Here is a 25,908-nt window from a genome sequence, read left to right on the forward strand (position 1 = left end):
GCCCCCCGCCCCCGCTCGGGCGACGCCAGCGCCCCGCTGAGCCAGGCCCGCCCCGGGGGAGGGAGCGCGAAGGGGCAGCCGCTCCTCCTGCAGGCCCTCCCCAGCCCCATAGGCTGTGATGGGACTGACTTCTGAGCAGACATGCAGAGGAGGGGGCTCTGGGGCTGCAGTCCCAGCCACACTCTCCTGGGAGGAAGCCCCATTGACTCTGATGGGACTGACTTCTGAGCAGACATGCAGAGGATTGGGCTGTTCTTCTCCTGAGGGCCTGAAGGTCTGAAGGGACTTCAGTCCTGAGTGACTGAAGGTTGCCAACAACAATTCTCCTGAGGGCCTCTGTCTTCAGGCGACTGGAAAGGGCTATGGTCATAGCCACAGTTCTGAGCCACCCCAGCAGGGCCTCTGAAAGGAATTTTATCAGGGGGTACACAGTTTCTTTTGGGCCCCTTTGGGGGGGGTGCAATGTTTTTGAGGTACACAGTTTCTTTTGGGGCCCCTTCCCTTTTCCAGTGGATCATAATTTCTTGCAGCATATAAAACCATGTAGACTTTAGCAAAATATGAATGCTAGTCTTCACCCAATATATGCAAACCTTTTCTGAGATCCCAGGAAATCTCTGGCTTCCCTCCTTTGGCTCCTGGGCCCCCTTTTTGATCCTGGGGCCCAAGTATGATGTACCTTCTGCACCTCCTCTCCTGGGCCCTAAAGGAGGGAGTGTGGGAGAACTGGAGAGCTGCAAGATCCCCTGATCAGGAGGCAGAATGGTTCTCGCAAGGTTCATTGCTGTAATTCTGTAGTAAGACCAATAGCTAGAATCTGAGACCTCATCTTCACTTTCACGGAACATTTTTGTTTTCTTGCCTAAATCCATTGGTTTTTGGTCTGTGTTGTTTCTCTCCCTTTTCTTTTAACTAGCTCCCTTGGCTCCCTCTGCTGGACATTTTCCATAACTGCATCCAATTTCAACACTACAGCAGTGGTTCTTACACATTTAGCACAGGGACCCACTTTTTAGAAGAAGAATCTGTCAGGACCCACCAGAAGTGATGTCATGACCGAAAGTGACAACATCAAGCAGGAAACTCTTAGACTGCAATCTTACCCACACTTACTCAGGAGTAAATCCATTTACTAACATTGTCAAAAGAATACACAGAGTAGCTTGTTAAAAGTACAGTTCTGTAACGTTTCCCCAGATGCAGTCACATACCATGGGAGCATCAAGTCTTAACAGATTAAAAATAAAATATTGAAATGAATGGGGACCCACCTGAAATGGGCTTGCGACCCACAGTCTGAGAAACACTGCTGTACAGTATTTGAGAATAGTTCTCCAAAGATTCATTCTGTCCACTTCTTCCTGATTTTCTTTCCTTCCCCTTTCTTTGGGGCCTTTCCCAGTTTGAAGAGACACTTGGCCAACAGGCTGAGGCAAAGAGGCAAAGAAGGAAGGCCCACAGCCAGGGAGACAGACCAGGGACAGACTGCACTTGCTCCCAGTGTGGAAGGGATTGTCACTCCCGAATCGGCCTTTTCAGCCACACTAGACGCTGTGCCAGAACCACCTTTCAGAGCGCGATACCATAGTCTTCCAAGACTGAAGGCTGCCAACACTTTAAATATTTGCCTTGCTCTGTTCACTGATTATTTAGTGGTTTAGTTAGCAGTTAGTACTGCCAACCAGGCAAAGAGGCACCTTTTCAAGTGGTGCTCCTCTTCAGCTGCATAGCTAGAGGGTGGTCAATACGCTGCTAAGTTTTTCAGGCAAAAGTGCCCCCTCCCGCTCACCACCACAGCTCCCTGTTGCTCTCTCTGCCCAAATGGCTCTGAAGGCAAGGGGGAGGGGCCACTTTAGTTGCCTGTTGGGGCAACCTGGAGGCAACTTGGGTTCTACTGTTATTGAAGCCACATGGTTCCCCTTCACGCCAATGGATTAAGGCACCAACTCCAGGACATGCAGGCGGAGCAGAGTCCAGACCCCCCTCCCTTCTCATGGCAACAAAGGAAAGAGCGTGAAGCCCCCAACCTTTCACTTGCTGCCCAGCCAGGGGTCCTGGGGATGCACGGCCAGAGGGATGAGGGCGCAGCAGCAGGTATGCTGGTGGGGATGCAGGCAGGCAGCGCCCTCATTAGCATGCGCAGAGCCCATTGGAGGATGGAGGCCCCGCCCTCCGCCACAGGTAAAGGGGAGTCCGCAGAGGCTGGAGGAACGGCGGGCGGCGTTGTCTCGCTGCCCTGGCCGCCTGGGCAGGCAGAGGGCACAGCAGCGCGACCCTTGGTGGCCGCCAAGGCAGCGCAAGACCAGCGGGAGTGTGACGCTGGCTGCCAGCAGGCAAGCACCTTGGGCTGTCTCGGGAGGGAGCCACTGGCCCCCCAGGCAAGAAGCGCCAGGAGCCAGGACCCCGGGAGTCCGCCACCCCCGTTTTGCCTGCCTGCCCCATTTAGGCACACGCACCGCCCCTTCCATCCTCCGCCAGCCCGCCCGCCTGCCCTCGACTGGGCATCCCCCAGGTGCCCACGTGGGCCTGGCCTGGGCTGAGCTTCCACCCCCTGACACGCACACAGGCACCCTAAACCAGCTTCCGAGCAGCCCCTGCATCAGGGGGAGGCTTTGCACACACACAAATTCCTGCAGGTACGGAATGCACATACGGAACGGCCTGCCACTTGACGGCTCGGGTGAGAGGAGACTGGAAGCGGACCAATAAAGTGCTAGATCACTAAGGGGGGCCCGCGGGCATCAACTGCACGGGCTCCACGCTTGGGGGGACAGCCTGGCGCCGCGACCTCCGTTTCCCGTCTTCCTTCCACTCCAGAGGTGATCGCAGGCGCCCTGCTCGCTTCTGTGCTGCACCCGCCTGCTGAGCAGCTTCCACCCTTCTGCATCCGAAGGATGGGCGGGCTGGCAGGGTGAAGGAAGGGCGTCCAGAAGTCCAGCGTCTCCCAGGCCGGCTTCTGCGGCCGCTGCCTCCCCCTCGCGGCTTGCAGAGAGGAGAGGAGGCGCCTGAGCGCTGCTCGGCAAGGAGGAGCAGCCAAGCCGGGACTACGATGTCAGGCTGCAGTCCTCCTCCTAGGCATGTCTACTCAGAAGTAAGTCCCACTGGATTCAATGGGGCAGACTCCCAGGAAAGTGTGGCTAGGATTGCAGCCTTAGAGCCCAATCCTGTGCATGTCTACTCAGAAGGGGGGGGGAGAACTTCCCAACTATACACAGCCAGCTCATTATCCTGTTACTAAATTTCCTTTTAGGTTGGGCATGTGCCTGTCAGATCACTGTCCTGGTACTAGTGCAAAGGGCTGGTGATTTCTAGACTAGTGTTTCTCAACCAGTGGTGTGGGGACCACAAGTGGTACACGTGGGACCCCTGGACATCTGCTGCCCAGAAGTGAGACCAGCAATGCAACATGACAAACAGCAGTAAGAGGCCTGGCTCTGCAGGCACCCCCTGATAGTCTGCTACCTGAGGCAATAGCTTCAGTTGGCCTCATGGATGGACCAGCCCTGGTGTCCTCCACACTTCTTCTTCCACTCCGTCTTCCTCTTCCTTTTCCTTTTTCAGACAAGGATGTTGGAGGAAGAGAGGTGAACACATCACCTGGTAAGGACAGATCATCATTTGGCACACTGCCTCAGACGACAGAAGGTCTTGTGCCAACCATGTATATAGTCCCAGCATCAGAAGTAGAATAGAAGTCTGTCTTATATCTATTGCCAGTCAATTAAGGGCATTAGCCTAACCAGGTCTACTCAGAAGTAAGTCCTATTGTGTTCAATGGAAACTTACTGCCAGGAAAGTGAGGTTAGGATTGCAGCCTAAAACTGCTCTATCCACTTTTTCATACTACAATAATTTTACAAACTTCTAGCATATCCCCCCTTGTTACCTTTTTATCTAAGCTGAGTATTTCCAAGCATTTTAGCCTTTCCTTATGGGGCAGTATTCCAACCCCTTAATCATTCTGGTTGCTCTTTTCTGCACCTTTTTTGGCTTTATGAAATCCTTTTTAAGATGGGGTGGCCAGAACTGTACACAGTATTCCAAATGCGGCACCATGTATTCATATGTCTACTGCACATAATCTACATTACAACACTGGTGGTTTTATTGTAATGTCCTTTCCATTTACTAACTAACATGAATTTGTCTTCTTCACACTTACCAGGGAGTAAGCATACTGAGTAGAGGGGAGATTTTGAGTTGTGCAATCAAACTACTGCAGTAATATACAATCCCCAAATATGATCCTTTAGAATTATAGTGAAATTTAGTGAATTATAGTGACATTACAGTGAAATTTAGAATATAGTGAAATAGAGTGAAAATGTTGTTTTGATTGCTAATTTGTTCACTCGAACTAGAATGCTGATAGCTGAAGGTTGTATTTTAAAAGCCTACTCAAAAACTGAATGGCAGTGAAAAATCTGGTTAATCATGATAATTGTCAACAATAATTAATTTTAAATTAGGTAATTACAAGCAGCTTACAGCCCAATCCTCTCCACGCTTTCCTGGGAGTAAGCCCCATTGACTCTAATGGGACTGGCTTCTGAGTAGGCATGCATAGGCTTGGGCTCGAAGGTAGAGCATGTCAGTGTCACATTGTCTGCCCAGTCTGTGCCTGGGGCGGGAGTCGTTTCTGGCAGTGGTGAGGGTCTGCATTTGTTCTGCGCATTTTGCTGCGGTGAGGTAGTGCTCGCCCCATCCGTCTGTGCAATCAACTCCGCCTGTGAGCCTGGCCCTAGCTCTTCTCCGTCTTGAGAGAGTCGTCTCCCTGCTCTCCGCTGGCAAGCCAAAGGTGGCTGCGCAGACGCCTGTTAGCGGCACAAGCAGAAGAAAGCCCCGCACAATTGCTCAGGCGGCCTCCTCGGGCAGCCCTCGACGGGGGCCTGAGGACGGAATCAAGATGGCCGCCTCCTTAGTGGAGCAGGTCGGGGCAGTGGGGCAGCGGGTATGTGGCCCCTGCAAGGCCTGGCTGCCTGGGTGAGTAAGCAGGGGGGCTTCACGGAGGGACTTGCAGCGATCAGGCAGACCTGATCTGTACTGCCCAATCCCATGCCTGTCTACTCAGAAGTAAGTCCCATTGTGGTCAATGGGTCTTACTCTCAGATACATGTGGACAGAATTGCAGCCATATAGCCCAAGCCTAGGCAAGTCTACTCGGAAGTAAGTCCCATTTTGGTCAATGGGGTTTACTCCCAGGCAAGTGTGAATAGGATTGCTGCCTTACAGCCCAATTCTATGCATGTCTACTCAGAAGTAAGTCCTATTGTAGTCATTGAGTCTTACTCCCAGGTAAGCGTGGTTAGGGGTTGCAGCCTCAGTATTTGTGCTGCATGGCACAATGGATTTAGGCACTACAATTCTGGGGTGTTCCTTAGGATTGATACAGCAATTTTTGGTTTTGTAACTGTTCTATCAGTGTTTCCAAAATAAGAAAAAAATGGCAAAGCCATTACGTTTACCCCCTGCCAAAAAGGAAGGATGATTGATCAGACTCACTGCGATCAACATATGCTATCTGGAAAGCAGTGTGCCACAAGTTGAGCGGATGCCACATGGGGAGTTCATTAAGTGGTTATTAAAGCATCCCTCATTTGTAAAAAGCCTCCCAAATCGGCCTTTTCAGTCACACTAGATGCTGTTCCAGAACCACCATTTTTAGTGCGATACCATAGTCTTTCGAGGCTGAAGGTTGCCAACTGAAACTTGTCAACATTTGTAAACTCTGTTTGGGAGGGAGAAACGCTTGCTCTTGGTCTTTTCACTGTTACCCATATGGATGTCTGCTGGCCTCTTTGACATATTCCAACAATCTCTGTCCAGGTACACACCACAAAGCATAGAACAGAACTTGCAGCCTGTACCTGCATTGTACATGGGAATGAACACAAGACCTTCTGTAGTGTTCACACTACAGAAAACACTACACAAGTGCTTCTTGTATTTACACTGCATTCACATTTCCTCTGTTCACACTTCACAAGCATTCTTTCTGCAGTCCACAATGTGCTGCCTGCTTGGCTCTGCACTTTGGTGCTTTCTGCACTTAAAAAAAAAGTCTTTGACAAAAATGTCTGGATTTTGAATAGTCTGAATTTCAGATGACTGGATAAGGGATAATCTAGCTGTATTATGATTGTTCTTTCAGTTTTGTATAGTGACATGTGCAGGATAGGCTAGGAACTGAAATGCATTCTACAAATCATGTTTGGCATGTTTCACTACATAGAATTGTGTTGAAAGTGGGAAAAATTACCCTCATGGAATCGGGTCACAGACTAGATGCAGGAAAGGCATTTGCACCTAAAGTTCTGTAAGGTTTCCTGGAACTGAAAATGTGGAACTGAAATTGTGTATTACTGTTCATGTACTTCTTTGCAGGTATATCCAGGTCAGGTGGAGCCGGTACAATCCCTTTTATCTTGAGCCAGAAGTAGACAAAGAAGTGTACAAAAAAACTCCAGAGCAACTGTCGGAGAAAGAAAATGTTGAACGGGAGCTCAAACTAGTCCAACCCATAAAAGCCACACCTGCTAATGTCACCAGTTCTGTGTTCTACGATCCTTTGATCAGGTCTGTTGTAAATGTAGTCCTTGAAGCTTTGTCTACTGCTTAACAAAGAAACATCTCACTGATTTCCCAGAGTAATTTAGATGGCCCTTGGTGTATATTAGATAGAAATAGCAACTATTAGTTGAAAAATAGCTGGGAAGTACAACATTGTTGGCAGGAAATTTCCACATCTCCAGGTTTTGTTGATATTTATTTGTGGTTACTTGACTCAATCCCCCATAGTTTTTCATAAGTGTCCTTCAAAACCTGAGGATAGATCCAAAAACACTGGAGCAATAGAAGTCTTTCACTTCTCTTTTCCAGGCTTGGCTCTGGAACAGAGTCTCCAAACTATGGCCCATGGGCCAGATTCAGCCTGTGGGTGATTTGTCTTCTCCAATTGAGAGTCCCCAAAGCCACAGGTTTACCTTGCCTGCCTAATGTGTTGAAGCCAAGCCAGGCTCAAGTGCCAGGAGCCACTCAGGGACTCCTGGAGCAGCTTAGCAATGCAGAAAATGGCGTCCCTGCTTCCATAGCAACAAGGATGCCAAATAGGAAGGACGGGGTGGAGCTGCAAAAGGGTCATGAGTGGAATGCAACCAAGAGTTTGAAACCTCAGCTGCAGCCTTAGATGAGGATGGCTGGGTGCAAAGCAGAGGAAAGAAGTGGCTCAACACCCATACCGCACCTCTTCTAATCCTGAGGAAAATGTGTGTCATCCACAATTGTGAGGAGATATACATTAATAAAAATTGATGCAATTTTTAATATGTTGCTAAATTGTCTTGTGCCTGATTTAGAATGTAATGTAAGAATGGCACAAAATATGTCATTATAATGTATATAAGAATATAATGGCAGAGCTTGTCATGAGAATCCTGGGAGTGCCAGTAAAACCAAAATGCCAGTAAGATCATGCTTGTGTTTTGTAATTTCAGCAAATTCACTAGCATGATGATGAAGGGAGGGGATAAAATTTTGTCACGCTCCATCATGAATAAGGTAAGAAATGCATTGCTTTGGATTTTTGATGCTTTTCTTTATTACTAGTATGGCAGAGGGAAGTATATTCCTGTTTATTGTTTTAATGCAAATTGCCTATCTCTTAATGCAAATTTACCTAAATCCTCTCTGCAGATGCAGCTGTGCCAATAAAGTGTGTGTGCTGCATCCGCGGTGGGTTGGGGGTTGGAGAGGTTTGGGGTAAGTGTTGTTCACTTATCCCAGGGAAAGCTTCCACTGTCACCATGAGACTCCTCGGATCTATCCCTGCTATTTCACAGATGTAGGTCTGAGGCATGTAACAGTGGTGGGAAGGGGCTATGATATGGGAAAACATGAGAGCCACCAATCCTGCCCCTGTCCCACCTCCCTCCCTGCCTTCTGCCCCACCCAGGAACTCTCCCACCCCATTTTGCTAGATTCACTTTTCACAGTCTGGCAGCCGGTCTCGCACGTTGCCACCAGTTGCAGCAGCACGTACAAAATGGCTGTCAGTGGAATTCCAGCCCAGTCCTGGATATGATTAGGTTGTTAGAAGCTCCAGCATGCACCCCAGTTTTTCTGCATCCTGTTTTTCTTGTCATCGCCTTCCCAGTAGAGTCCTTGCAAACAAAAGTGCCATATTATGCAAATATCACAAATGGTATATAGGTTTTTTAATTTATCTCTGTGGGAGGGAGAGAGAGTGCATGTTTGCATCATGCATCAAATCAAGGAATCTGGTTTTAAGCATTCAGTCTGGTGGAGGCTGGGAAATCCTGCAACTTTTTAAAGAGCCCTGACTGTTGCTAAGCTAAGATCATTTTAAAGCGGAAGGCCAGGCCTGCTAATGCTAATCCACCCATTTCTACATGGGTGGATTTAGGCTAGGCTCCCAGTTAGTAACCAGGAAGGAAACTGAGGAGTAGAGAGTCTGCATAGGGTGAAGGGTTGTCAAATATCATGGTCTGCATTTATTAATTGCTTTCTGCTCAAAGGCAGTCAAGGCAATGTGTATGGGTAACAGTGACTGTCTTTTGGACCAAGGCAAATTCTGTTGCTGGAGTCTGTACTTTGATTTTTGTTTTGTCATTAAGACTTTAGAAACCATCAAAAGAAAGCAGCTTGAGAAGTACCATAAAGCCAATGAGAAGGAAAAGGAAAGCATTGAGTGCAACCCTTACACCATCTTTCACCAGGCCCTGAAGAACTGTGAACCCGCCATTGGACTTGTGAATATCCCGAGAGGAGGTCGAACCTACCAGGTAAACCCCCTTATAAAAGGGAGGACCAACTCATTCAAGAATTATAAAACAGTAATGTCACTGTCATTGTCTTCCCTCTATCCAAATTGTCATTTGTCATCATCATTGGGATGATGCATTCTGCAGTTCTATTTCAGCCTATCAGAGCAACATTGGAAGAGGTGCCACTTCAGTTTCCTTCTATGTAGTTGCAGATCAGGATTTGGCTGTAACTGGAGTGAGACAAGACGGACTTGTAGCTCAGTGCTAGAGTGCACACTTTGCATGCAGAAGGCCTCAGGTTCAATCCCAGAGAAGGACCCCTCCCTGAAACCCTGGAGAGATGCTGTCAGCCAGTGTTAACAATACTGGCTAGGCCAGGGGTGGCCAACCAGTCAACGTTGGGGCTCCTGGGTCTTTAATAATTGTTTAGAGAAGAGAAGGGAATTTCAGCATCTGTGAGATGACAAGCTGCACCTGCTGAAATTCCCTCTTCTGTACAATTGTTAAAGGTCCAGGAGCCCTAACATTGGATGGTTGCCCACCCTGGGCTAGGCAGACCAGTGCTCTGACTGAGTACAAGGCAGTTTCCTGTATTCATATTAGGATGACAGCTTTCTATAAGCAGAATGATTTGAGTAATTTTTTCTTGTGAGTTACTTTGAAGTTGTATTGAATGGTAGTGGATGATCTTGGGCCCTCTCTATATGAATAAATATGTAATAAATATTCTACACACAAACTTGAAACATCCTGAAAACTTCAGCTTTTAGTCTGAAGAAGCCCATGAAGTTGCTGAGGGGAAAATGTTGGCTGGACAGTGTACCAGTCTCAACAGTTTGACTTTTCCATTACAATCATTGCCCAAAAAAGAGCCAACACTTTTGGAAACCAAATCTTGAACATAGAATTAAAAATTTCAAATAAACCTTTTCAGGGTATTTTAACTTTCTCTAGGGTAGAATCAGGGTATAATATATTTTTTGCAATGTACAGCTAGCCTTGATCTTTTTCTCTTCTAGGTCCCAACCCCTCTGAAGGATAGTTACCGGCGCTTTCTAGCCATGAAATGGATGATCACGGAGTGCAGGGAACACAAACACAGGCGGACACATATGCCAGAAAAGCTCTCCCAAGAGCTGCTGGAGGCCTTCAACAACCAGGGCCCTGTCATAAAGAAAAAACACGAAATGCACAAGACAGCCGAGGCTAATCGGGCCTTTGCTCACTTTCGGTGGTGGTAGAGAGTACACCGCTGTGGCAAGCGGAGCATATGACTGAGACTCTGCTGCAAGATGGGAAAAGAACATGGTTTCATATGCCTTTCTTAACACATCACCAACCTGAGAGGACTATGGCTAGCTTCTTAGTTTGTTTTCCAAACGAATGACCTAAAGAAAATATTGGGTAATTTTCTGACTGTCATAAGGTATATTTCTTGATCCTGCAATTCCTAAATGACTTCAATCAGTACAAGCTTCTGCTGCTTTGCATCTCATTCTCTGTACTGTTTCAGTCAGGAGGTTTGTGATGCAGGCTATCTTAATCTTTAGAGTGGCTGTAAAAGGGTCATATTAGGCTTTTGTAATGGTTGTGCAGACACGTCTTGAAACATCCCATTTCAAAACTGATAAGACCTGAGCATCAATGGGAATAAAGATGGAAATTCACTCTTGCAATCCGTCAGTTGATGTTGCAGTTGTCAAGTTATATACATACTTTTGTGAAATCACCCTTATGGAAAGCTACCACCACAGAACTGCAGCTTTCTTAACCCCAGAACTGCAGCTTTCTTATCTATGCAAATATATTAGCCACCTGAGAGCCAGTGTAGCCTAGTGGGCCATGATGAATAGGTTCATGTTGCACCTCAGCTGTGGCTTCACTTCTCTCTTAGCTCAATACCTCCATCTCTAAAATGAGGTGAGAATGACTTGCCTACATTTGTTCTGGTGCATGATAAGATAGGATTGCAGGACTGTTGCAACAGAGCTCTATAGCTATATGAATGATTATCACAAGTAGATATGGTTCAGTTTTCTGGGTCATTTACATTTATACTTACACATGCATTTATAGCTAAAGTTGTCATAGGTGAAAACTGTCTCCTGCTTTTCTCCAGTTCTTACAGCACAATCCTATGCATGTCTACTCAGAAGTAAGGCCCACTGACTTCAATGGAACTTACTCCCAGGTAAGAGTGTATAGGATTGCGGTCTTAGTAACCTCCAACTTTATTTTACTAGCTCCTCTGCCTTCATATACCTGGTACTCATTTGTGGGCTAAAAGAAAACAAAGAATAAGCTTTTGTAAAAGTTTTCTTGTATTGTCACATGGAGCCAGATGTTCTTCATTACATGTGACCAGCTGAATTACTGTATACTAACTGCCATAAAGGAATGTTTTGACTAGTGGTTGGTTGGTTGGCAACCTTCAGTCTCGAAAGACTATGGTATAAGCCTACAGCACCCAGTATTCCCAGGTTGTCTCCCATCCAAGTACTAACCAGGCCTGACCCTGCTTAGCTTCTGAGATCAGACAAGATTGGACATGTGCAGGGTAACAGTATAGCTCCTTGATCAGTGAGGAAGTAAAGGCTAAGCATGTGCAGAAGTGTAAAACATTTATTTTTAAAAAAAAGGTCCAAAGAGAACCAGTCATTAAGCAATATACAATACTGTAGTTGAAAGTTGTTATTGTCCAAAAGATACAAAATTGGTTTCTAGCTTTATGTTCTCTTAAGGAATAGTCCTGGTGCAGAATGAGGTTTTGAAACAGGCCTGCTGGCATCATACCTCCAACGCATAGAACAGACTGCCTTTACTGTTTGCTGAATCCCAGCTAGGTCTGGGGAAGAACATACTGACAACTGCAATTGAAATCATGTATATAGCACCTTCCTGCAGCAGTGGCAGGGCCAGTGTATTCATGATGGCATCCTAACCTGCTACGGGTGGAGTCTATGAACTCCAGTATGCCTTTCCAGAAGCACAGAGCACCACTCATGGAGCCAATAGCTTGGCAGCACTTTTTACAAACCCTCCATGCTCTGGGACTATAAATTACACTACAGTCATGAGGTTTTTGTCCCTGAAACTTGGGTGAGTGTTCTGCAGCCCCTTAGGAATGCAAAGCCCTAAGAAATTTAACAAGGTTGTGTGGCCATGCCCTCCCAATAGGAAACAGGGACACTGCCTAACCTCCAATCCTTAATATATTTTCTTGAAAATAAGGCCCCTTGATTTCAATGGAAGTTACTTCCAGGAAAGTAATAAATGAAAATAGGTATTCAGAAATGTGGCATGGTACAGCCTTCCTAGGACTGGACAACTTCAGACTGCCAGTGGAAGATAACATAATTGAATGCTTACTATCTAAAACACCCTGCTTGTGCAAAGTAAGCATGGTAGAATAAAGCCCCTGCCATGCTAGTTTTCATCATTTAGGGAAGGTTGGTTTTGGAGTGGTTCTCTTTTCTGTTTTTGCATCAACAAACATTCAAACCTGCACATAATTCTTGCAGAAGTAGCACGGTGTGGGAAGGTATGTACCCTGTGTTTCTGAAACTATAAGCATGCACAAAATCTTTAGGCCTTCTTGCTCTCCTTTCACAAAAAGACAGACAGCACACCCTGCCAGTCTAAGAATGCCATTTGTTTGTGGCAAGAGTGATTTTTAATCTAATGCTAATCTGCAACAAAGATATTTCTACCTCTGTATGCAAGCTAGAAGTGACAAGGAGGTCTAGAAAGTATATATTTTTCTCATTATTGGAGAACCAGAAATAGGAAGTGTGGTAAAAATATGCAACTCTCTCATCTGCCATTGGAGGTTATTGAATGATGGAAGAAAAATTGGCATCTGAAATCAAAAGCATCTTTTGATTTCAGAACAGTATTCAAGTTGACCAGACACCACATGCCTTATACTGACTGATAGGGAGCAAACATGATTCCAGAAAGCACTCAAAAGACCCAATTCTAGCCAACTTTTCAGAGCCAATGCAGCTCTGAGGAGGTCTCCATGACTCTGCCCCCCCCCCCCGCCACTGCAAGATGCAGCATGTGTCCTGTTGGTACAGCTGCACTGGTGCTGGAACGGTAATTGGGACTGGGCACAAAGTGGCTTACAAAGAAGCAAATTGACCTTTGATGCTTGTGCATCAGTGACAGAATCATCTGACCAAAGGGGCAAAGTAATGGCAGCTATGGAAGGTTCCAAGACCATAAAAACAGGAGATGCCATAGATTGGTGGTAGAGTCTATGTTCTACATGGAGAGACCCAAAGGTCAATCCTGGGCGCCTGCAGTGAAAAGATCAGGTGATGCAATGACCCTGGAGAGCTGCTGCCAGACAAGGGAATGATACTGCGCTAAGCTGGACCAAAGGCTCGACCTGGGAATAAGGCAGCTTCATCTGGTCAAGAATTTATCAAAGAGACTGGTGAGAGACAAGCTCTCAGTGCCTGTGTTTCAGGGTGAGTAAAATTAGGATGTGGTTGGTTTCAAACTATTGCCATTGCTTTTAATGTACATACACTGAAATGACTGTATGCAAATCAGCCCCTAGGAGCAGCATTACAGCCTTGCGCAAGATGCCAGCTTGTGATAGTGATTGCAAGTCCCTTTTTAGTGCAACACAACAGGAGCAGCGGTTTCCAAATAGCCTCCTTCTGCTCCCAAATCAAACTGCCATCAGCTCCCTGTTTCAGCCTGTGGTTAACGCAGCACAGCGAAGGGAGCACACACTGTAGAATCTATATACTGTACCAAAAAAGTGCTAGAAAAAGCATTAAGAAAAATAGTGGCAGCTTTGCTTTGTTTTGTATGAAGTTGGCTGGTGAAAGGGGTGCGGACAGCAATCTCTGGCCCTCACCAGCATCAGGTGGTGAAAGCAAATCCCCCATTCAATCTGTGACCTCGCTGTAATAGTATTTCTGGGCCGCATCCGTCATCTTCCAGTCAGCAGCCCGGAACTCAATGATCTCGAGCAGCAGCAGCTGGGAAAGGGAGCTGAGGCCCTCTTGCAAAAGGAAGCCGTCTCTCAGGAGAGAGAAGAGCTCATCCATCCTCTGTGAGTTCATCTTCTCAAGCTGTTCCCCAATGCGGTGCAGCTGCAGCACTAGGCAGTCCACCTTAACAGAAGGAAATGAGGACATCATCTATCAGAGGAAAAAGTCCAGGGGTTGTGAAGGTGTTTCTGCTGCATAAACACTCCTCAGGCTGGCATTTTGGCACTAAGCCCAAGGAGGGGGGAAAAGGGAGGTACTGAAATGCCATGAAAAGATACATGCTCCTTTCTATGAGTGCTATCACCCCATCTTAAAGAGTATGAGAATAAACCCAGAAGGTAACATTCATTCATTTGGAAGACAGAACAGATCCTGGGAACATGCTCTGCAAAATTCCTGAAAGGGAACCACACCTGTAGCCTTACTGGTTGAGCTCTAGAAGCCAGAAGCAATTACAGTCTGTGGCAACTGGTGATAGGACCAGGGGCACTTCCAGCCCAGAGACCTCTATATGCCAGGGGTGTCTCCAGGATTTGTGACTAAAGACCAGACTTGCTTCAACCTACAATTCTGAACTTCTGTTTGTCTTTCTGTAAATAGCAGCCACGGGGACCCCAATCTAGATTGGGACTATGAGGGAAAAGGGGAATTATTTATTTTTCACATTTTTATACCACCCTTCCTCCAAGGATCTTAGGGTGGTGTACATAGTTTTGTCTTCACAACCACTCTGTGAGGTAAGTTAGGCTGGTAGATATCAGTTAGGCTGGTAAAGGTAGATAATTATTGGTCCACAGTCACCCAGGATGCCTCATGGCTGAGTGAGGATTTGAACCTGGATCTTCCAGAGCCACTACACCATTCTGGCTCTCTTAACCCTTTGGCCCCCTGTGGTCCTAATTCCACACACACACACACACACACACACACACACACACATCCCATGGCTGCTATTTGTCCCAGGAGAAGCCATCACAAAAGCAGTCATTTCATGAGTCAGATTCCCACACTTTCAGTAACAATCTCTCCTAACCATCTTGGTCCTATGCTGTCCTACAGGACAACCCAAGTTCCTTGACACTCTCCCCCAAAGTCACAAAAGTGTAATACACCTTTTGTACCAGGTCACCTGTGTCCCCAACGGCACTTTCACTCTGCAGACTGCTCTTTGCCCCACTGTCAGGTCCCCAGAGCACTCACCTCTTCCTCTTTCTTCAGGCTATCTGGTTGGGCCAGTTGGAATAGGCAATCATAAACTGGGTTCACCAGCGCCATCATGGGCATGTTGTTTACCTGTTAACATGCACGGTCAACTTGTCAAAAACTGTTTAGAATAATTTTTGGAATTTATATACCTGACTTTTTGCAACAATTCTAGAAAAAGTAGCCGCACTAAGTACCTGTATGTTGCAACAAGCAACTAAGAGTTCTGTGGCTACCTGAAGGACAACACATGGCTTGTGGCATTGAGCCTTTATAGGCTAGCAATGCATCCCTGTACATGTCTACTCAGAAGCCAGTGAAACTTAGTCCCAGGTAAATGCATATAGGATTACAGCCTAGTAGGTTTTTGCCTATAAATCCTCATGCCATAACACGTATTAATCCAACAGAATACTCTTGTATTGTTTTTGATCTGTTTGTATAGCCTAGAAGGAGAAAAGGAAACTCTTCCACATGGATCCAAAAAAGATGGAAAGCCTCTTCCATTCACTAAATGGCTATTTCCAACTGAGCAGAAGACTGTGGCCTGGCCCCCAAGTCCGGGGAGCTCTTTCCTTTGTACCAGCTCTTTTCTATGCTTCTTTCTAGCCACAGTTGGAATCCACTCAAGGTGGTTTACAAATAAAACAATATTAAAACATGCCACAGTGGGAATCCTCCTTATTCACTGTGCTTCTTATACTCAGAAGCCTACTGTGAAAAGATATTCACTTGTACATTTTCTCTTTCCATTCATGGTCTTTTTGATCCAAGCCATATTCCACATACTGGCATCTGGTTGCTGGGGGTTCTGGGGAAAAGCCCTGCACTGAGCCCCTGTGGTGCCCCCTGCCAGCTCCTTTGTGGTGCTTTCAGTGCCCCTCCACCAGTAATGAAGGGTCAGAGGTTGGTTTGCTGGAATAGATGAGCAAAAGCCCTCAGCCAGTGCTGATTTATTTATTTATAGAATTTATGCCCTGCCTTTCTACCCCACTCAGGGCACTGTAGGTGGTTTACAGATAAAACAATATTAAAACATTGATATATAGACTAAAAACAATAAAACACAATAAACTTGGATCGCAATTAAAATACATTTCATAAAAAAGCCCCAGCCCCCTGGTGTCAGCATATAAAAGCTTCCCTGAATAAAAAGGTTTTAAGACCCTGCTGAAAGGACTCCAGAGAGGAAGCTGTTCTCAGTTCCAGGTGGAGAGAATTCCACAGGTGGGGCACCACCACCAAGAAGGTCCTATTTCTTGCCGCCATCTCCCTCACCTCTGCTGGTGGCAACATAAGTAGAAGGGCCCCTCTAATAACCTGAGAGATTGGGTTGGATTGGATGGAAGGAGGTTGTCCCCAACACCACCCAAATGGTAAATAATGAGCTTGGATCCTAGAAAGGGCCAATGACATATCAACATATCCCCAAGGCAAGGTGCAAGGTGACTCTCCACTCTACTACTACAACATCTAGATTGGCTCGCCATTCAAGTTAAAGAAACCACCAGAAACATTCTGTGTTCCTAGAGGGAAAGAGAAGTCTCCTCCAGCGCCCAAGCATGATTTTAAGCTACAATCTGTCATGCTGGCAGCAAATTCTCTCTTTCAGTAGGCAGAGGCAGCTTCTGCCAGATTTAGTGACATACAGTCACTTTCAACAAAGCCAGGGGCTGCTACTGCTGTTCCTGTCAGGACTCCACTGTCATGCCTGGGAGCAGAGGGCAAGACACAGTAAGCCAGCCATGCAGGCCTCCCTAGCTGTGTCTGCCTGGAGACTGCTCCCTCTTCCCGCATTGCAGGATGGATGGGGGCAGACTCAAATGCACGTATTCCTTCACAAGGATGGTAATACATAGATCAGCCCCAGCTCCAGAAACAATACCAACACTAGGAGTTTGGTTTGTAGACATGGTGAAAGAGGGCCAAGCTGTTCTCAGCCCTTACCCGAAGATAATCAAAGATGTTGCAGATAAACGTGACGTAGCAGATCCAGGCCTGGAGGGAGCGGGCTCGCAATTCATCCCGGTCCTTGTACTCCTGCTGAAGTCGGTTGAGAAGGCCCCGGCGGAAGACACTCTGGCCAACCTGTTTGCTCTCTGTCTGTAAAAAAAATTAAAAATGTGGAGCCAAGGAGGACACTGTACATGAACTTAACTGTAGCAGTGGTGCATTTCTCTAGTGCACTATTCAAATCTCTCCATTGTTCAAGCCCCAGAAAAAGATCTGGCTGAATGAGGTACCTATAGGTGCATAAAGGTGCAAGTGAGACAGCAAAACTGAGATGGGTCCCTAATGAATGAGCTTTGATCACCAAGTCTGGGTAGTAGCTGAAGGGATAGGATTTACCTTATATCCTCTCAGCTGGGCAGGATACCCCAAATATTCAGCAGGAAAGGAACCATGGCTGGTGGTAGAGCCAAGATGAACACACACACACACAGAAGGGGTTTTATACAACCCACAGACTCAGATTCATTAAATTCAATTGTTTTTAGGTTATTTGAGCTTTTTAATGAAATAAACAATACCACCTCCCATCCCTCCATCAACTATATTTATCAGTTTATGTTGTAAAAAAAGGTTGTAGTCCTCATGGTAAACGAGTCTAATTTTTGAATTATAATGGAGGTATCACACTGAAAAGCCTCTATAGCTAGAAGCAAACCATAGGAGAACTATGATATTTTGTTTTCAGATCTTAGGATTTATAACCCCCACCTCAGGATTTTAATGAGTCTGTACCAGCCCCCCACCCCACCCCAAATGCGGAACTAGTAATACCAGGGGTCACTTAGGTAGCTAGAAGACTTGTGGTAAGGTATGATTTATTTTGATCACTTACAGGTACATTCTGAAGATTATTTATCTAGAGTAAATGCAAACGGAATCCACAAAACTGCTATCTGCTTGAGCATTCGGAAAAGGTTGCAAGTTGTAGGAACATAGTATATTCAGTTTCTCACCTGGATGATGCTGTAGCAGATGCGCCCTGCCTCTTTGCTGAACACACAGTCCTTGAGGGACTGGTCCACAATTACATTGGCCACTTTTTCCAGGTCCACACTGCTGGGATCTACAGAAGTCAAGACACTATCAGTACTGGCCACAACAAATACACACTTGTAGCTTTCTATATGTTTAAAATTGTGCAGCAAACATTGCCTTTATGCCTGGATTCCTTAATTGTTGCTGGAGGTTTAATTTACAGATCAAAACTATCTGGAGGGAATGGTATTCAAAAAACCTTACCTCATTGCAAATCTGCGAGGAAAACAGTTCATTATTCCAAGTTTAAGGATGGGGAGTACATGAAGCCAAATAAGCATAAGTGATAAGCATAAGGCTGCACAAATGTGTCATTTTTTAAAAAGTGTTAAATCAGCACCACAAATTTAATCCAGTTGCATAGTGGTTGAACTTCCAGGACTCCTGGGAAGTGAAATTCTATGAAGTGATAAGGAATTCAAACAAAGCACACAATTTGGGTTCTTTGTGCAAATGAGGGGAGAACTAATATTATTAATAAGGACTATTAAGAATATTTATATATTGCTTTTCACCAAAAAGTTCACAAAGCGGTTTACAGATAAAACCAAATAACTAAATGGCCCCCTGTACTAACTAACTAAAAGGGCTCACAATCTAAAAAGTTGCTGAAGAAATGCCAGCAAACAGCCACTAGAAAAGACACTGTGCTAGGGTGAAAAGGGACAGCTATTCTTCCCTTGCTAAATATAAGAGGAGCACCACTTTCAAGAGCCTAGTTAGCAGGGATAGCAGGCTATAACAGCTACTTGTTTTGAATTCATTTACACTGATTTATTTATTCCAAATGTTTTCAGTTATAAACTTTCACCTACAAACATCAGTTGATAATAACCAATATCTAAAACACTATACTAAAATAGTAGTAGCAGACAAAAAGAAGAATCAGAAATAATAAGTTTTTTCTTTCTCCCCCCCCCCCTTATTTTTAATAAGAAACTTCTTAAAAGCCCAGGAAAACAAATCTGTCTTAATTTGGCATCCAAATGAAGTAAATTAATCTTTCAGTAGGAATTCAGTATTCTGCAACCAGGATGCAACCACAGGAAAGATCCTGTCTCCATTTCTACCCACCTGCCTTCCAAGGATGGGAACACTCAAGAAGCTTTAGAATGGGCAGGTTACCTTGGGAGCCGATGGCCCTTTATCACATTAGCGGGCTCCACATTCGGCAGTCTCACTGTTGGATCACGCAGGAGGAAAGCAATGGAGAGAAAGAGAAAGGTGCTGACCTTTGAGGGCTGTTTTCAACAACTGCTGAATCTCGGTATCAAACAAGTGTATTTTATACTCTTCTTTGCCAGCCTCTCCCATCTCTTTCCCTGCTTCAGTGGTGTCAGGCTGGGTTAGTGGTACCTGTGGGGAGTGCAGAGGTTATTCAGGAAAGGGAAGGAGGTAGTATTAATCCTGGTTTTCAGACACTCTGTTTCTTCACCAAACAGGATGCAGCATTGCCAGTCACACTGGAGCTACAGAAATGAAACTGAACACGCGTAACAAAGGAAACCAGGGAGCAAAGTCCCTTCAGTTGAGGACATCACTTTCTGAGTCACATTCCTCTCTGGATCCTACCAGTTCTACAAGGAAATTGTTACTTTGCACTCTTGTGAAAATTGAGGGGGTGCTCGTGTTTTGCACAAAAATCCAGCCCTACCTGTCTAGTCTGTTTGGTGCCAGACCAAATGATTGTTGCACAGTCTCTAAAAACACTGAATTGACAAGTGGCCAAACACATTGCTCACTCATCAGAATTCCACAGCTTTGACACACATTTCACTGAAATCGGCCAAAGGCAGGCTGACAAAAAAAGGCGTCAATCCAGGGAGAATGTGTAATAACCTGGGATCCACTCAAAATAAAGAGAATGTGCACTCAAAAGAGAAGAACTATATTTAAGTCTTAGCTACAGCTACACAAGAGTTCTTGAGTCTCACTTCAGGTTCTTAGTTCCCTCCATCTCCCATGCCCCCTTCAAGCTCACATTCAAGCTCATCTGTTTGTCACTCCTTTCCCACATTACCAACTGCTGCTTTCTCTTCATTTATCAAGCTATCTCCTTACTTGGACTGCAGTCTTTCCTTTAAAATTCCAGTCTTCAGTAATACTTTTCCTCAGTCCTCTTGTCTGCATCTTCAGCACTCCTGACCATCACCTATGTGTCCCCAACTCTACATATCAGCCCGTGATATTCCTCCCTCTCCCTTGCATTTACACAACACAGCACATAAACCTTCTGGCAGGGTTTGACCACAATCAGGAGCAACAAGCTTCCAATCAGGAGCCTAATTTCAGTGGAAAGGCGCACAAATAACTTAATAAACAAGCTGGAAAACAATTCAGCACAGTTCCAAGGCCAGCTCTTATAGATACCTTTCAGGTTAATGCACAAAAAAACAATTTTTAAGAGTAATTTTAACAATTACTCTCAGGACTTCACAACAGGCATATCAATGTTATCACAATGCAACATGCATCTTTTTTTTTGAGCAAAGGGATTGGTGTCTAGGGTACACATACAACTAAGTTCCTATGATATGTCTGCTGCAGACTTGTGCAAAAAAACAACAACAATCCGCTCACAAACATGGTCTATTTACGTGAACAGAGACGCTCACATGGGCAAATCCACTCTGTTGTGATTGCTCTCAACTAGAAATCACAAGCTTCCATTTTTGTGATAACAAAAGAGAATTCACAGTCTCACATGGGATCACAGTGAGAAGACAGATCATGTGAGCAGGATTGTTAGGGGTTTTTTTTCCCCCTTTTGTGAAAGTTGGCTGCTGGTATATCATCAATACAGACTGTTTGTGCTGAGCCAGCAAGCTGGCCAGAAATATACAATGACATGATGCAGATCTCCTGTGTTTGGCCAGCAGTGATACGGGAGACAGTCTTCTCTATGGTAGCCCCCAGACGTGGAACACCCTGCCCTGAGAGCTCAGTTTTGCTCCCAGTCTGCTTTCAGTAAAGACCTGACCGATTCAACAGGTTATAAATTAATCTTACCTCTACCATGAATTTCTACTAGGTAGCCTTACAGCATCCGGCTTCCCATCTACAATACGGGAATAATAATACAAAACTCACATTACAGGGTTGTTGCAGGGATATCAAGACAACACACGCAAAGCACCTTTGCACACCAGAGTATACAAGCAGAACACCCAGCTATACAAATGTTAAGTAGGATTATTATTGTTCCGGATTTTTGTTCCTAGCTGGCTCTTGGTTGCTGTATTTGGTTTCTTCTCCCTGCTCTTGTATTTTTTAAGTTGAACTGGTTGGCAACCTTCAGTCTTGAAAGACTATGGTATAAGCCTACAGCACCCGGTATTCCCAGGCGGTCTCCCTTCCAAGTCCTAACCAGGCCTGACCCTGCTTAGCTTCTAAGATCAGACGAGATTAGGCATGTGCAGGGGAAAGGGTATTTGCTTTAATTTTGATAACTGTTGCTGGTTTGTGATTTTAGGAAAACTGTTTTGATACTTCTTTGAACAACAAGGTGGGAGAAACGTTTCCTAAATGAACAGGATCATTCCTAAGTGAAATTCCTAAATGAAAGCCAGGTAGGGGAGGACCCCGACATTAATGGCTCTTCCTCTTTGTGGCTACTGCACAATGAAAAAAGAAACACAAGCATGTTTATATGACACCAGGTTCCAAATCAGCCCAATCCAGTTTCTGCACTTACTAGAGTGATCACATGAGTAAGTCTGTACATGGTAAATGACTCCACTTACATGTATAAAATAAATGTGATCAAGCTTTAGGATCACTAGATTCACTAATGTGCACAGTACCTATCATTCACCATGTACAGAAGTGGCTGTTCGATTTCGCTGACAATCACAGAGTGGATTTCGACTTCTCTTACACTGATCAAAGGGGATTGATCAGTGGTGTGCTGACTTTAGCCCAGTTGGCAGGGGTGTCAGTTTGATCCATGGTTCACTGACGGAGCACATGCTTTGCAGACAGATCTTCCTAGGACATCCCAAGCACCTTGATTAAAAATGATCTCAACTAGTAAAGGTCACACCTGGACCATTGGAGATCTACTGCCAGTACTGGGCCAGGTGGACCAATGGTCTGACTTAGCATAAGCCAGTTTCATACGAGATCTCTGTACAGGTCTTAAGGATAGTTATGCTGGACTTTGGAGATAGCAGGCTTGAGTGTTACTTTTTGGTTTTACAGTTCATGCCATGTTTTGACTCTTGGGCAATTTCATTAGGATGTGTTAATTGTGGCAGATTCCAACCACCAGCCTTTCCACCAGCACAAATCCATTAGGCTCCTAGGACAACAATCTAAGGGTATTGCTGCTATTGCTGTTTTAAATACTGTTACATAGGCCTGGTTGATACTTATGCTGGCTGCAAAGCCTGTATATGCAGTGGTGTATTCAAATTTTGCACAGGGCCCTTGCCACGTGTACAAGATCCATCTTTATGTGCCTGCCCAGTTTCTGTGATCCTCCCTTTTTTGGGGACTGACTGCCAAGATGAGCAGTGTCTATATATGCCTGAGGTCACCCATTACTGAGAGAGGACCATGCATGGTTAGGATGCCCCACAGCATGTACTGGATTGCCAGCTGCTGAAGCTACAAACTACCTTGTAGATGGGAAGGGGAATGTATTTTGCACACCACATCTGGTTGCTTGGTTTTGCTGACACATCTGCAGAATGCAGTGTGCCATGCACAGGCGAGACTGTGCCAGGAGAAGTCCAGTCATGTCAGTAAGGGGGGGACGGACTGCTCTACCACCATCAGAGCCACAAGGTCCTTTTTGAGCCTGACTACCAGGCAGCCCTGAGAAAGAGAGATGTTCAAAGGTCACCAACCTGCTTTGGCTCCTCTGCCTCCACTTTCCCTTTCCTCTCTTTCAGGACTGGAGCACTTGCATCTTTAGGTGGGAGAGAAATAGCTGCTCCCAACCAACCTCCACACCCTTCTCTCTCTCCTAATGCTTTTTGGTTTCTGGTTGGGGCTGTTGGCGGTAGATCAGGAAAAAACCCACAGCCCAGAACAGCAGGAGCAGGAGCAGGAAAGGCAGCAGCTCAAGCATGGAATGCAAATGCAGGATGGGCATCCTTGGTCTCCTGGCTCCTCCACCACCACCAGCAGCAGCAAAAGCACCCAGCTAGGCACAGCAGACCAGACCTTCCAGCTGCTGCTCCTACTTGAAGGCTTCTGGTGTCAGGCAGCGACTCTTGCAAGAGGGATCCTTTCTTTCCATGGCTTACCAACCGCCAGGGTTTCCTCTTAGGTCATTTCCTAGCAGGCTGGGCGAAGGAGGAGGAGATCGTGAGTGCGCAGCCACGGGGAAAGCGGCAGCAGCAGCGCCACCTGCTGGACGAATGGGTGAAGCGCTCTGACGTTTTAGTCTTCCCCACCTTGGGCAGAGTTCACCAAACCAGCACACCCGATGGTGCCAACTCCCACGTCGGCCAGGACACGGAAGACTGACAATGCCCTAGCGGGGAGAAGTTTCTCTCACTCACGTGTAAAGCCCCAGTAATCCAGATTAAATGGCAAAAAGACCCCCGGTGGATTTTAAGATCAATAAAGCACAACTATAAGGATGCTCCCAGTATTAGTCACCCTTTTAAAGAAAAGCATCCTGTGACTTGAGCCTGCATCCCTAAACTACATTTTCACTGATGTCCTGCCTTCCCTTTATGAGCTCAGGAGAGCACATACGCCTCCCCACCCCAAATATCTCTGGAAAGTAAACTAGGCTGACTGATCCCATAGTAACTGGCACAAGATCATCCCGTGAATGTCATGCTCCTGGAGATTGATGGCTAAGAATTTGAACTGCAAATCAAGAAGTCCCAGGATAGTTAACATGGCCTGGGCCTTCAGTGGTTAAAGGCACTTCTGCACCGTAGCAATATGTGTACATATATGCTTATCCATATATATCATATATAGTGACATATATACTGTCAGCTGTAGTAGTAGCAGTAGGCATTTATTGGCATTTCATTGTCAGCTGTAGTGGAGTGAAAGACTGAAGTGCTGAAGAGGGTCCCGAAGTACCTAAAAGCCTAAGTAAGGGTCCAGCCTTGGGTTAATATGGCCCCGATTGAGACCACTAGTGCTTACAGGGATGTTTTAAGGATAACCGTGATTGTCTTATTGTACTGTACAAGAATATGTGTATTTATCACATATTCTTCCTTCTTGCTCTGAGTAGCTCAGAGCAGCATTTATGGTTTTTCCTCCAGCATTTTCTCCTCACCACACGCCTGAGAGGTGAGTGACTAGGCCAAAGTTATTCAGTGACCATTCATGGCTGTGCGGGCATTTGGACCTGAGTCTACTGGTCCTACTTCAACACTAAACTATACTAGCTCTGTATGTAAAACTGGCTGGCTCAAGATGTAGGTGATCTAAAAGAAAACAAGGGACAGATAAAGAGTGTAAATGAGTAGGAGAGATACCTCCTCTCTTCCCTGCATGCCCATACTGTTCCTTTTCAACTTATTCCATCCCCTTCAACATTTGTCCACAGAACAGTATGCTTGACACAATATGGCAGATTAGCTTTTGAGAGTGCTGATGGGACAACACTGAAAAGAGAAGGCTCTCACTAGGGACCAGGTAACTGAGGCCACCCTGACAAAGTCACAACTTCAAAATGTAACATTCTGCACTACAATGTGTGTGTGTGTGTCATAACGGCTGTAGCTGCTAAAAACATTAATGTTGCTATTTGATATGAAATAGCAACATTGACAGATTATGTAATGGAGAAAACTGGTACGTCCCTTGTCACATTTCTTAGTTAAGGATACTTATCATTCAGCAAAATTCAGTACTCATCAACAAGCAAGCACAATAATAAGTACAACAGATTAAAAATAAGTATGACATAGGGAAGAGCACAATATGACCAAAAATATCACTGCTACACAAGCATTTTCCACTCAACATAGCAAATATTACACCTGCAAGATTTCCTCTCTCCTTGCCATTGGAGACTGAGGGATATGTCTGTCAAGAATCCCCTTTTGAATAAGTACCAAGTACCAAGTGTTTGAATATTATCTTGGGGCCATTCCTCCATTGTTACATATTTAAAAGCCTTTAAATTCCCCCCCTCCCCCCAACACACACACTTTGGCTGCTTCTCATCTATGCTTTGTCACAACCTGGATACTCAATGGATGGTCTTGTGGGTGAGGACACAGCCTAAGAGCAACTGGCTGTGCCTGGAACTGCCAGTGAGGCTCTGAAGCTAGGAATATCAAGTATCCATTGGTGACTCTATGGTGAAACCATCCATCAAAAGTCATCTCTCGAGAGTATGAATGGAAGTGGAAACTAGAGGCAGTATTAAAAAGGAGGAGAGGAGGGCAATAGCATGGTGACAGATCATATCCCTGGCAAACAGAAGTCCCCAGCATCTCCACCCAAAAGAATCTGGACAATTATGTGGCCTAAGGGCATAGAGAGCCATCACCATTCAAAGCACCTGCCATTTTGCTAACTGGTCCAATACCGTGGCATGTCAGCATGAGGCCGCTTCCAAATGGACACAGAACAATTGAAACAGGGGTATTCACACTTACCTTTGGGAAACAGCAGAGTTCTATTTTCACACTAACTTCAGCAGCAAGTACTTTGCTTCCCTGTACACATGAGCCAGGATCCTTCATGCATTCACCCAGATCAGTGCCATACTCTTCACCCTTCCTCTAAGGGGCAGTTTGCTGGTTCTCAATATTACATGGGGTGTGATCTAGTTTACTCTTTTGGCATTCACCTTATCAGCAAACATGAAAACCATCCTCCTATATAGTCCTTTGGACTTGTTTTTGAGGGAAAAATTTCACCTAGCACTACTGGCT

General features: G+C 45.5%; 2 protein-coding genes across 5 annotated transcripts; one reads left to right on the top strand and one right to left on the bottom strand.

Moving 5' to 3' along the window:
- Positions 1 to 4,888: 4,888 nt before the first annotated feature.
- On the top strand, positions 4,889 to 10,459 carry MRPS7 (mitochondrial ribosomal protein S7). Its single transcript, XM_066615944.1, has 5 exons — positions 4,889 to 4,983; positions 6,385 to 6,576; positions 7,494 to 7,557; positions 8,634 to 8,801; positions 9,803 to 10,459. Exons 1-5 carry the CDS (start codon positions 4,907 to 4,909, stop codon positions 10,022 to 10,024), a joined length of 723 nt encoding a protein of 240 aa, XP_066472041.1. The 5' UTR covers positions 4,889 to 4,906; the 3' UTR covers positions 10,025 to 10,459.
- Positions 10,460 to 11,387: 928 nt separating this feature from the next.
- On the bottom strand, positions 11,388 to 23,315 carry MIF4GD (MIF4G domain containing). 4 transcript variants are annotated; one of them, XM_066615947.1, is made up of 7 exons: positions 23,296 to 23,315; positions 21,053 to 21,101; positions 19,276 to 19,399; positions 17,962 to 18,071; positions 16,943 to 17,098; positions 14,993 to 15,085; positions 11,388 to 13,915 (listed from the first exon to the last, which is right to left on the bottom strand). In XM_066615947.1, the coding sequence occupies exons 2-7, from the start codon at positions 21,059 to 21,061 to the stop codon at positions 13,688 to 13,690; spliced, it is 720 nt and encodes a 239-aa protein (XP_066472044.1). In that variant the 5' UTR covers positions 21,062 to 21,101; positions 23,296 to 23,315; the 3' UTR covers positions 11,388 to 13,687. The 4 variants fall into 4 exon arrangements, with proteins under 4 accessions (XP_066472044.1, XP_066472043.1, XP_066472042.1 ...); XM_066615946.1 differs by lacking the exon at positions 23,296 to 23,315 and adding an exon at positions 23,213 to 23,291; XM_066615945.1 differs by lacking the exon at positions 23,296 to 23,315 and adding an exon at positions 22,894 to 23,286.
- Positions 23,316 to 25,908: the final 2,593 nt, after the last annotated feature.

The sequence above is a fragment of the Tiliqua scincoides genome, chromosome 2 (genome assembly GCF_035046505.1).
Source record: "Tiliqua scincoides isolate rTilSci1 chromosome 2, rTilSci1.hap2, whole genome shotgun sequence".
In the NCBI taxonomy this organism is placed as follows: domain Eukaryota; kingdom Metazoa; phylum Chordata; class Lepidosauria; order Squamata; family Scincidae; genus Tiliqua; species Tiliqua scincoides.